Source organism: Lithobates pipiens, unplaced genomic scaffold (assembly GCF_037356315.1).
Source record: "Lithobates pipiens isolate NorthernLeopardFrog02 unplaced genomic scaffold, aLitPip1_a1.2 Scaffold_16, whole genome shotgun sequence".
Taxonomy (NCBI): Eukaryota; Metazoa; Chordata; class Amphibia; order Anura; family Ranidae; genus Lithobates; species Lithobates pipiens.
In genome coordinates this window covers 424,103,916-424,117,551 of record NW_027507748.1, presented here as the reverse complement: position 1 = coordinate 424,117,551, position 13,636 = coordinate 424,103,916, and the positions used below count along the sequence as shown (strand labels likewise).

Here is a 13,636-nt window from a genome sequence, read left to right as displayed (position 1 = left end):
TAATTACAAAAGACATAGAATACCCAGTTCGGTGCTGATGGTGGCGCGTGGTGAGGGGGGCCTCGCGTTTCCCAACCTTATTAAGTATTATCAAGCAACTCAGCTACGAGCAGTTGCCTCATGGTGCACCCACAAGTTATACAACAAATGGACAGCATTTTAAAAAATATGGCTAGCCCCGACACTCCCGAATAACCTACTGTGGAGTGCGAATGCAGAGGTAGCTCCCAAACACCTGCTGGGCATGTCCCAACTTAGGTGACTATGGCGTAAACTATCACAACCCCACAGGTTGTCATCAGAGAAATCACTACTGACCTCTTTCATCTGTAATCCCAAGGTGCCAGACAGCCTCACACACCTGATGTCGCACCCCTGGACATCACGGAACCTATTTCACTTCGGGAACCTAGTGGACCCCAGGACACGCAAACTATTTTTCTTCTCTGAACTTCAGACTAAATACGACCTACCAAGACAGGTGTTCTACGAGTATCTGCAAATCCAACATTATGTGTAAGGTGCGCCCCTCCTTGATTAGCTCGAGATGGACTTTAGTGGTCACTGGAGAGCTCTCTCAATCGATTGGGGTAAATCAGAAAAACCATGCTGATGGTTTAATCATGAATACAAAGTCTTTATTTCCTGTTACCACTTTTATGTGCTTCAAACATTGCATTGTCAGCCAATCAGGATTATACAAGACATTCAAGACATTATGGCCTTTTGACCAATCATATACATCCACATTTATGTGCGTCATACATTAAGCGGAATTTGTTAGGGGAATTTTTGATAAAAGGTCCCCAGACATATATGTATAAAAATATGTTTTATGACCTTAAACTGTCTATAATAATTTGAACATAAAACCACAATATTTCATTTAGTCTGTCCAAAATCATTAAGAGTGTGTCCTATTATAAGTTAAAGTATAAGAATTAAATATGGGAAATCAGCTGGGTAAGGGAGGTCCAGGAGGTAAGCTGGAGCAGCCCACCCCATTTGATTTAGTGTCGGGAAATTATGGAAACATTGTGCTGAACCCTTTTGTGCAAATATACCATCTAGAGCACATACTCTCCAAATTTCGGGTTTAACTACTGATGGCCCTTGTTGCCAAGAAGATTGGGAGGAGGTTACTAAAATTTGCGGACATGTCAAACAGTACAATTATCCACCATTTCCCCATGATAATGATTACATGATTGAATGTTATAAAGTATGGTCTAAAGCATTGAAGGAATATGGAAAACAGTTCCCTCATTCCCTAGATGCATGCCCCCTGTCCCTTATGTAATGACCCCCATTTTATCACTGAGAACTGTACCGAAGGCTGCTCTATTGGAATAAATGGGACAGATGTTATACACAAAACGAAAGTAGAACTCCCGGTCGTCCTCCAAATCAACCTAATGACAAACGCCCCGTAGAACCACTTCAGGTGTCAGACTTGCAGGATAGACCCTTAACCAAGCAAAGTTTTGCCATCTTCACTGATTGCCCTTTATGTCTAATGGGATGGGGCCTTATGTCCTCATTGAGGATAACCATTAAATTTGACCTACAAAGGGAATGACTGCTAAATCAGCCACATGTGACCTAACAATGATAAAAAAATAAAAAAATAAAATAAAAAAAAGGAGATTTGACATTTTACTTTATGACCATGCCAGTGCCTCTAGAGACTCACCCAATATGGGCAAAGTCCAAGGCAGATGTAGGACATGTCAAATGTACTCCCTATGTCCCTACTTTCAAAACCAACACCTCTCCCATCTTTCAAAAACAATACCCATTGCACACTAAAAACTCCAGGGTATACAGCCACAAATTGAAGAGTGTTTACAAAGGGGAATCCTTAAACTAATCATTAGTCCCTGGAATACCCCCCATAAATCCTGTCAGAAAGGCCAGTGGGGAGTGGAGGATGGTGCAGGATCTACGGGGATTAAACAAATAGTTTCAGACATCACCGGGATCTTAAAAATTCCTGCCACATCCACCATTTACACGGTACTAGACTTATCCAATGCTTTCTTTAGCATTGATGTACATGAGAATTTTCAGGAAATCTTCGCTTTTACCTGAGGCCCTGGCCAACAGCTGACCTGGACACGTCGTCTCCCTCAGGGATATGTGGACAGTCCAGCAGCCTTTTCAATGGTTTTGAAAGTCACCTTGGATGACTGGGTATCATCCCAGGGATCTGTCCTACTACAATATGTAGATGACCTACTGTTGTGTAGTGAGAGCGGGACACAGTGTGCAGAAGACTCTGAGAGCCTGATGACCCACCAGGCCGCCCTCAAAGACCACTTGGCGTCTCGGAAAAAGATCCAGTGGTGCAGGGACAAGGTGAAATACCTAGAATGTATTATCTTAGGCGGGACACGACAGGTGTCCCCTGAACGAGTCAAGACTCTGACCTGTCTCAGTCCCCCGAAGGATAAGGCAGCGCTCCTTTCCTTCCTCAGCTCTATTGTCTACTGTAGGCAATGGATCCCAGACTGCTCTTTTTATGACTCAGTCCTACACCCTGCCACTGCATTGACTGCCCCAAAACAGGTCACATATACTGAGGAAATGACACAAACTTTTAACTCTTTGTTACAGACCTTGGCCAGTACCCCAGCACTGGGCTTGCCAGATTACAAAAAATCTTTTGTACTATACTGCGTAGTCAGGGACCCTGCATTTGCTGTGGTTCTAGCGCAAATGTGGGGCACTCACTACCGCCCCGTGGCCTACATTTCAAAGAAACTACCAATTCAAGTCCAGGGCATGTCTGCCTGTCTACAAGCTGTGGCTGCTTTGCAATGACTGTAAAGGAGGCATGTAAAATTAATCTCGGCACTGACACCACTTTGTATACCACACACGTTGTCAACTCAACACATGACAGCTCAAAGATCCAGTGTTTATGAGATTGTGTTATTGAACACACACGGACTCACAGTCAAATCATGCTCTGAAACTACCCCAGCAGTTAGATTGTTACACTCCTTACTTAGACTGCCCATTGCAATCACTCCCACCCATGACTGTTCTAAAGAATTGACAAATACAACTTCACCAAGACCACACCTCACTGACACTCCCAACCCTGAATTTCTAAATATTTTTGTTGACGGAAGTTGTTCCAGACCATCAGATAGTACATACAGAACAGGGTACGCAGTAGTTACTTTGTCTGACCTGATTATTGAAGCAAAACCACTGACAGCCACTTCAGCACAACAAGCTGAACTCCATGCCTTAACTAGGGCATGTCAGCTATTTCAGGGACAGAAAGTAAACATTTACACTGACAGTAAATACGCTTTCAATGTGGCCCATGATTATGGAATGATCTGGATTAATCAGGGGTTTAAAACAGCAGACAACAAACAAATTACCAACCAAAAATGGGTGGAGAACCTCCTACAAGCACTCCATTTACCATTCAAAGTTAATATTATAAAAGTGAAAGGCCATTCTTATGACAAAACAGAAACTACCAAAGGTAACAATTTAGCTGACAGAGCAGCCAAAGCTGCAGCTAATGAGATACTTGTGGAGGAAACTCAAATGTTGTTCTCAACAGATTTCTTATGTCCTGATTTTCCCTCCACAGCTTCTCTTGTACAAAGAAAAGCACAACCCGAAGACATAGATTGCTGGGTTCACGCAGGTTTGACACGCAATCCGGATGGATTGTGGTCAAACAAGGAGGGAATCATAGGGATCCCAGAAGCTGTTACTCCCTTAATCCTGTCATACCTTCATGGTCCTGGACACATAGGAAAAAAAGCTACCATATACTCTGACCAGGGTCCCGCTTTCACAGCAAAACTCACCCGAGAATTAGTGAAAGTTCTGGGGATACAATGGAAGCTCCACATTCCTTACCATCCACAGAGTGCAGGAGTAGTGGAAAGGATGAACAGGAACATTAAGGACAAGCTAAGGAAGGCCACACAGGGTACTATGAAGAACTGGCTTAATTTCTTGCCAGGGGTAGTCTTCCAGATAAGAACCACCCCCCATGCCAGGACAGGACTCTCCCCCTTTGAAATCCTAATGGGTAGGCCAGCACAAAAAGCCCCTAAAATAGGTGAGGAGTCTAACTTATATTCCTTACAGGAAGAGCACGTGAAACATTTGGTAAGTTACCTTACTGAAAACTATGACAAGGTTGCTGTCACCTTTCCTCCTCTTTCCACAGAACCAACACATCTCTTCATACCAGGAGACAAAGTGTTGATCTAACAACTTGCAGCCCGCAAGCAACCAGGTCCTGTCTTTCAAGGTCCACTTGAAGTCCTCAAGGTCTCCTGGACAGCAATTCTGACCGACCAAAGCCTGCAATGTATCCACGCATCAAGGATAAAGAAAGTGCCACAGCAGCAAGAACCAGAGATGGACCCAAAGCCAGGACCAAATGGATCCGAAAAGACACTGACCCAACCACTCCCTGCCACCCCCCTCCCCCTCGGATCCGAAGAGACTCTGAACCCATCACTCCCTGCCCCTCTCCCCTCCAGCCCCACAGACCCCCTTTGTCCCACAGCCAGGCTGCTTTCCTTCCAGGTTCCCCCAAGCCCCAATCCACAAAGCCCAGAAGGTGCAATGTTAGAGTTATTTTATTTAATTGTATTAACCATGAAGGTATTCTTATTGACTGTTTTTGGGTGCTGGCTTACATCTTCATGCGGAATGAATAGGAATGAAAGTATAGGGGTCAGGGGTAGAGCAACATTTACAGGGATGAGTTATAATTATCCCTGCTGTATACAGACAGGAGATAAAATGTCAAAAGCACAAGCTGCAGCAGTTACTGAGTATCACATCCAGAGGAGGGATGGGACATGTAATATAGCAGCAATCATATTGTTAGCAACATATAAAGGGACACGATGATTAAAGGGCAAAATTACAGAACCAAAAGAGAATCCAATCTCTGGAGTGGGAGGTTGATTTGGTTCGTTATGGGATAGTATCATGAATTTCTTCAAGAAAGTAGGAATGATCCTCATCATCATACTTATTCTGGGAATTGCAATTTATGCCACCATTAAGATTGTATTTTGTCTAAATGGGTAGAATTACCAAAATCAAACCATCCACTTCAGACCCAGACACAGCCATGGCTATGTTCTACTGAGAACATAAGTGCTACTGAGAATGATCAAGAAAGGACTTCGTCCTTCATGATCAGAGGAGGGATTGTAAGGGTAGGGAGAGTCACCCTTTAAGTTTATACTCTTATTATTACATTTAGACTCTGCTTGAACAGATATATACTGAAGGTTAGTGAAACTGCTTCCCACACCATGCTTTGCAAGTTTCTTCTGAAGTCTGCAAGAAACAGGATGCATTTGTGGTCACAGCTGGATTTGAAGTTTTACAGATATAGAATATTGTAAGGCAAAATTAAATATTGTGGTTTTATGTTCAAATTATTATAGACAGTTTAAGGTCATAAAACATATTTTTATACATATATGTCTGGGGACCCTTTATCAACAATTCCCCTAACAAATTCCGCTTAATGTATGACGCACGTAAATGTGGATGTATATGATTGGTCAAAAGGCCATTATGTCTTGAATGTCTTGTATAATCCTGATTGGCTGACAATGCAATGTTTGAAGCACATAAAAGTGGTAACAGGAAATAAAGACTTTGTATTCATGATTAAACCATCAGCATGGTTTTTCTGATTTACCCCAATCGATTGAGAGAGCTCTCCAGTGACCATTAAAGTCCAGCTTGAGCTAATCAAGGAGGGGCGCACCTTACATTACGTACTCACTATAGCCCCTAACTTGCAGTTCTCCCCTCTCCATCCCCAATTGAAAATATAATCCTGGAAGGTACCACACAGAAGGGTCTAATATCGGATATTTACATGATACTAAACAATTATCCCCTAGAAGAACAAGGAAAACATTCTTATATGATTAGATGGGAGAAAGCCCTCAATGAAGAAATCCCCATAAAACAGTGGCAGGCGATATGCTCCCAAGCAGCAAGGAGTTCAATATGCACACTTTATAAAGAAAACTCCTACAAAATCCTCCTAATCTGGTACATGACCCCAGACATTCTCTGCGCCATTTTTACCACTAGCTCAGACAGATGCTGGGAATGCCAGGGGGGAAAGGCACTCTCCTCCACATTTATTGGAGTTGCCTACTAACGACCCCATACTGGACCACAGTCCAGCAGCTTTTAGCCCACCTTTTGGAAACACAGGTCCCGGCGACCCCAGATTTCTTCTAGTGCGTCATGTACTTACAGCAGCACTCTGGCTCATAGCCCTAAACTGGAAACGCTGCACCCCACCCTCTCCTGAAGCCTTTTACTCCAAAATTAAAGATGTTAAACTGATGGAGAAAATGACAGCTAGGATGCAGGACAGACTGGAGGCTCATGACAAGGTCTGGGAGCTGTGTCATCTTCGGGAGGACCCACCATGACCAGGTAATAACTTCACCCTGATGACTCCTTTACCCCCTTTTATTTTATTTTATTTTCGCCCTCCTTCTCCTCATATAGAGTATCCTTGTGACTCTAATGCCACGTACACACGACCGGACTTTCCTGCAGACTCGGTCCAATGGGATTAGTCTGTCAGACAATCCAATCGTGTGTGGGCTAGTCCGATCTTTTTTTGAATAATAAATCCAACGGACCTAGAAATAGAACATGTTTCAAATCTATGCGACGGACTCAATTCTAGCGGACTAAAATCTGGAAAACCGTTTGTCTGTGTGCTGGTCCGACGGTCAAAATACGACGCAAGGGAAGCTATTGGTTACTGGCTATTGAACTTCCTTGTTTCGTCCTGTCTTACATCATCACATTCAAAACAAACAGACTTTCGAACAGACTTAGTCTGTTTGTGTGTTGCCAAGTCCGTTCATTTGGAAAGTCTGTCAGAACTCTGCCAAAAATCAGTTGGGAAGATCGTCAGACCTAGTCTGCCAGAAAGTCCGGTCGTGTGTACGCAGCATTACAGCCACATCCAAAATGTTACAGTTTAATAAATGAATCAGCGATATATATCTGACAAAAATTGATAAAAGCTAGATAATAGCATATTATTGTCATTAAGAACAACATCAGTATTCTTGAGTAAATGTCTGAAAGCAAAAATGTATACTACAATTTGCACCTGTGAAATTATATACTTCTTTATACTGTATCACAAACACAAATTATAATAAAATGTTATTTGGAAAAAAAAAAGATCTCCAGGTAGATGTTATGCAGAAAATACAATCATTGATGCACAAATGCAATTAATGTAGGTTACTAAAAAAATTAAATATTGGTATCTAAAAGAAATGTATGGTTAAGGTAAATACGTACCAACACAGGGCAGGTCACATCTATGATTTGCTCAGGTGGTGAAGGCATACTGTTTATTTGCACTGAAAACCATACTTTGTAAGGATCTGCCTTGCCATCTAGATTTAAAGTAAAAATACATTTTAGTTCATGTATTTCACACATATATACATGAAGAATTTTTTTTTTTTTTATCCCTAGAATCTATAGAAAACTCCAATCAATCAACATATTCTAGGGGGATGCACTTTGAACTGGGCACATTGAGTAAATATTGTTGTTAATATTGGCAAAAGATAAGGAAAAAGCAAACACTGGTTCTTATAAGTTTAAGTGCTGGGAAAAGCTTTTCTCTGAAAACAGCAACATCTTAATAAAATATATACCGGATACATGATTTAAAAAGCCATAAAATAGTAATCAGCTTGCACATGATTGGATGATGGAAATCAACAGAACTTCACCAATTTCACCAAGCTCTAGGGAAAAATAATTGCAACTGAACTTGCAAAGTGCACACTCTATTAGCCTTTAGTTAATCAAAACTTAAAGTTTTTGTTTTGTTTTTACTTTTCAAATATGAGATAACGAGATACAAATAAACAGTTACTTTTGTATCTACTGTTTCATTCATCTGCAGATCAAAAGGATGCCCTTCAATCTGTATATGATGTTAGTTAAAGAAACCAGAAGATAAAACTTTTTTTTGTACATTTTTTTCAATTCACCCCATATTAACCATTAGTTTACTCTAACAGCCCTAATAAACAACTTCTTCCCTTTCTCCCTTTAACTCATTATTTTCCTGCTTTTTCTTTCTAATCATTAACATTTAAACATTTTCATTTTGCATTAAAAGGCATACATTTTTTAAAAGCCTTTAATTCATGCATAAGTAACTTTGTGATAGTTCGCACCAGATTAAAAATAACAAATAGTACAGTGATATGCCACCCTAAGAAAATGAAATAAATATGTATTTATGTGTTATAAGCCAACTCTATACAATTAACTATATCAGCTTATAGCACAGATAGTGAATATATCTTCAAAAGCAACCTATGTGCAACTATGCTCCAAAGTTCAACCTTCCATGTTCAATCTCACAGATTCACCCTTTGTTATGATCTTATCTGTAGGTAAAAATCAAAATGTGGAGTTTACTACTGCTTTAAAGCAAAGAAGGATAAATATTAATACAGGCCATGACTACTTAAAATGTTTACTGAACTTTTGAACTTACTGTTTTTTTTTTTTTTATTACATCAATATTTTTAGGAGTGTGAAATTGAAACATAATTAAATATTTCAAAATCTGTGACTGCTGTTTTATTATGCTTAAAAAGATTCTAAACACATTACTAAAGGCACTGACCTATAACGCAATAGGTGTTTTAGTGCAAGTCTTTTACTGAAGATGCAATAATAAGCAAGACTTGAATAAGCAGTTCTACTTATTTATATTCTGAGAATCATAAAAGTAATAGAAGTTTCAATACATGTAGACCTGTACAAAATAATTGGAAAGATAATAATTCAGAATATTATATTATTCTGTTGTTCTCACAGACAAATTCTGACAACAGAATTGCTGGGCTTCACTATTAAATCATGTCTGTATGACATTGTTTATTGGCTAAATTACCCAATTAAATAGCAAATAACAAGCCTCTTGCACATTCAACAATATATGAATGTTAGAATTTCTTTCCAAAGAAGTACAATTAAGGGAAAAGAGAATTCAAATAAATGTCAAACAAAATATATCCAAGTATTATAGCTATGCTTAATGGATCTGTAATTGTACTCTGAACATCTCATGATATATTGACAACAAAACCAAAGGTAAAATGTCTTGTTTGAGTAAGGAGAATACATGCAAGTTAATATATGAACATTGTAACTCATCAGGAAATTAGTAATTATTTGTTCAAAGAAAAGGTGTAAAAATGCAAATTTTTCCAATAAAACACAGTCCTTGCTTAACAAAATCAAACACAGACATGTCACCTTTTGCTATTAAAGTAATGGAAATTCATTGTGATCAGTATTCAGTGCAGATAATAGATTTTGTGCATGCTTTTTCTATTATGATAAGGGAGGATTCTAACTACTGCCTTAAAAAAGCAAGTAACCTAAATTGAAACTGCGGCACAGAGAGACATTTTCCTACACATGCATTATTTCATGCTAATAATCTATTTGATCGATATGGTAGGAAACCTTAAATAAGAATATTTTTAGTATAAAAAGGTTACAGTCTACAGTTAACCCTACTAAATTAAGGACCCCTACTTTATGATTTACTAGTCCATAAACAAGAATTAAAATGAAAATATACTTCATTTTAAACTCTAAAAAGTAAATGTCCTAAGAACAGATGCTATAAGGTACCTGCTATAATCTTTATTAGGCAGAAAACTTTTTGCTGTGTGCCCATCTCAAACTAGTTTAATTTTGTTTCTGGGCCCTGACTTTCCCCGATTACAAGGATAACCCTTGTCAGCTGCAATTTCACTGTCTGGAGAAACTGTCTTAACCTCCCTAGCGGTATGATTATTTCAGATTTTTGGTGCTGAACGTGGTACAATTATTTTGCATGGAAATTTGGAATTTTATATCGTAGGCCTGTAATTCTTAGGAATAACTCACTTAAATCTGTCCAAACCAGAGTCTAGTAGACATCCGGGGTTTCAAAGCACAACAGGAATAAAAAAAAATGCAGCAGTTGCAGCATTGGGACCCAGGATACCCACTGACATATGCCCCGAACTGCACATGCCCTGAGTGCTCAGCAATAGTACACAGAAACTGGTAGAGGAAGTAAATACTGTAGTCCAAAAACTTCCTCTACTGCTTTCTGTGTTTAGTGACAGGTTGGAGAGGAGAAAAGAAAGCCCTGACTTATAACAGTAATACACATTTTCTTTTGGAAGACGAGCAAAGCTTTTGGCAATACTGACCAATAGTTTTACAGTACACAAACTGTTCGGCTATGTTCACACTAGTGCAGCTTTGACTTGATATGATTTTCAAAGCAATTTTGTAGTGCAACATTAATGAATTTTGAAACACTTTTTATGTTTTTGATGCATTGTTTTCATGCAGCTGAGTTTATTTGTAGGGGAAGGAAACTGCCCAGTTTGTTTGTTTTTCATGTGAGTAAGCAGCCATTGTTCATGATGATTGACATGTACCTAAATTGCAGGAAGATGTGATTGATGAAGGCTGTAACATTTTTAAAATATTTTTAATAAAGGATTTGTCATAAATTATGTTGTGTTTTTATCTACCAGTCACTTTTTGGTCAATAAGTAGGGATACTATGTACCCCTTACTCATTCATATGGAAGAGGGTAGTATCCAAGGTATTCTTATTATTAAAGGGGATTCCAGATTCTAATAAGCCCACCACCCACAGACCCCCACAACCACCAGGTTACAGATTTGAGGAAGAGGTCCTTGTCCTCATCAAAATGGGGACAAGGTGCTTTGCCCCTCCGTAAAAGGTGCATGAGGGTATGTGGCCAGGTATGGTTCAAGGGGGAGGGTGCACGCTTGTCCCCCTCCTTTTCCCGGCCTGCTAGCCTGCATGCTGGGATAAGGGTCTGGTATGGATTTTGGGGGGCCTCAGACCATTTTGTTGGGTGTGGGATCCCCTTTAAAATCCACAACAGACCCAAAGGGCCTGATATGGATTGTGGGGGGGCACATTTTTTTTTAGGGCTCCTTTGTTTACATTTTGCTGTCAGCTGGGAATCTTTGGCTGACAGCAGTGGTGAGTCATTATTTGTTGGGAAGCTGTCGGTTGCCAGCTCTTAACACCCAACATAAAACGTGGGCAAAAACGCACCAAAAAACATGTACATAGTGCATTTCCATTGAAGTCTGTGGGGCCAAAATCATTCAGCAAAAACACCAAAGTACCACAGGACTCCTTACCCTACAAGTAGACATGTCCACAACTCAATAAAACTCAATTACTTTGTTTGTATTCTGCCTTAAAAGTACCCAAGGGGTTTCCCTGCACAATTGTGCACATGTCTATTTGTACTTGGGATGTTGGCAGAAATCCTATACACTCTATGAAGCTCATTATCCTGAGGTCCCCTACAAATATGCCATGCTGTGCTGCATTGATGTAAATAGGCATGTGGTATGGGAAATCGCACTAGTGTGAGTCAGGAATTAAAATGTTTTTCTAAAATGCTATAATATCCAGTTTATATTGACATTAAAATATGTTTATACTGCAAAGCATAACAAAGTAATTTCAATGAAAATGTGGGCTTGATCCCCAGCTGCAGTGCTTGTGCCCATGGACAGATAGTGAGGCTAGGCCCCGACTCCCTCGTCATATAATGGCTCCTGCTGTGCTTAATCTGCCTTGCGAGGAGGGAGAGAATGGAGAGAGCTACTGCTCTCGGTCACACCCACCTCCCCCACCCCCTTTTCACTTTATTCACTTCATTCGGGCTAGATGCTTTGTTTACCCCTTAGTATATTTTTACTTCTTTGTCAATGAATGCAACAGTTCCCATTGGTATTGAACCCCCTGTGCATATAACACACTACATTCCTATACTTGCATTTCTCTGTTTGGATGTACTGTTCTGAACCAACAAGTGCCCTGGAGAGATTTGGGATGTGTCATTGACCTGTTTTCTTCCATTAAAGCTATTTAAATGAAAAAAGCCACCAGGGAAACAACTAAATTGATAGATGGAATACAATAATGAGAACTATTTTACTTGCAAAGTTATTTATATTTATATCCATCTAGCACTGAGATTTATACAGCCCAGTCAGACAGTACAGGCAGAGTAGTGGCCGGTCTTTTCTTTACTGTAAATAAGCAATACAGTCTGGTTACCTCTTTGTCCCCAGCCTTTAACTGGACAGTGAAGGAGTATCAGGTGAGTCATGAGCAGATCAGACTTCTCTCTCCTAATCTCAACATATTCCTTGTTAGCATATTTACATGCAGAACACTTGATTGGCTTCTAGTTCTGCCAGTCTCTGTCCCAGACTGAGTTCTACTGTACAGGGGAATACTGGAGGCTGACAATAAGTCAAATGTAAGTACAGGCATACCTTACTTTTAAGTACGCAATGGGGTTTATTTACTAAAGCTAAAAAGTGCAAAATCAGGCTACTGCTGCATAGAAACCAATGAGCTTCCAGGTTTTATTACCAAAGCTTAATTGAACAATCTGGGTTTAGAAGCTCATTGGTTTCTATGCAGAAGGGAGCCTGATTTTTCACTTCCCAGCTTTAGTAAATAAATCCCATTGTGTACTTAAAAGTGGGGTATGCCTATACTAGTTGCATTAAAAAAATACATTTTGAGATGTTTAATTAATACATAACTGCATTAATCTGTGTCATTTTCATATCTGCAGGGAGTTAAACATTAAGATTAGGGGAAAGTTAGAGTTAGTTAAAGTTAGATTAAGTTATAGAGTTTTCATATTAAGAGTTAGATTAAAGACTGCATTTAAGAATTATTTTATCAATTAGGTTATAATGTTAGATTGTAGATTTAGTGTTAAGTGTAGGGCTAGGGAAAAAAATTAGGGTTAGAAGAAGGAAGGGTCAAGGGCCAAGACAGAGAAAATGCAAAATTAAAAAGTTACAGTTCTTTACTGGCATGTGTGGCCAGAATGAGCTCGTCTGTGCCTTGCCAGCAAGTACAACACTTCATTAATGACATGCTTCTCACTTTATAAGAATAGTTGATATATTTTATACATAACAGAAAAACATCTTTAATTTTTAATTTAAGTTACATATATTTTACAGTGAAAATACAATTAAGTCTGATTCTTGGTCTCCTGAAACTAACCTTCAAATATATTTATATGATCAGAAATATTTTCTCTAGCTTGGGGGTTTGTATTATTGTGGTACACAGTTGCTACTGCAGATTTGTTTTTGGAAGTCCAGCCATATCAAAAAATAACACCTTCAAGCCTTTTATTCCAGCCATCATCCATCATTAAAATTTTGTTTGGATCCCGTTGCACAATTAAATCCTTATGGCTAGGCAAAATGCATTATGACACATTGAACACAGTTAACATTAATGGCAAAAATGTAGTCTCTAAGTTAACTGCAGGCAAATCACTAAAGAGCATCTGTGCTGCAGGTTAACGGATAATTAAAGGAATAAAAAGATAGAGAAGCAATTAGAAGAAAAATCTAATCTGTCTAGCAGCTTGGAGTAGACATTTAATTTAGATGGTATTGCCCCTAGTACTTTCAAGTTTCATAGTATTTTGAAAGGGCGTAAGGTCTG

General features: G+C 39.2%; 1 protein-coding gene across 2 annotated transcripts in view; it reads right to left on the bottom strand.

Moving 5' to 3' along the window:
- Positions 1-13,636, bottom strand: part of CFAP47 (cilia and flagella associated protein 47) — a 681,345-nt gene that overhangs the window by 190,718 nt on the left and 476,991 nt on the right. For both annotated transcript variants that reach the window (XM_077482554.1, XM_077482555.1), the window contains exon 52: positions 7,360-7,457. In XM_077482554.1, coding sequence (XP_077338680.1) covers positions 7,360-7,457 — 98 coding nt within the window. The remainder of the gene's footprint in view (positions 1-7,359; positions 7,458-13,636) is intronic.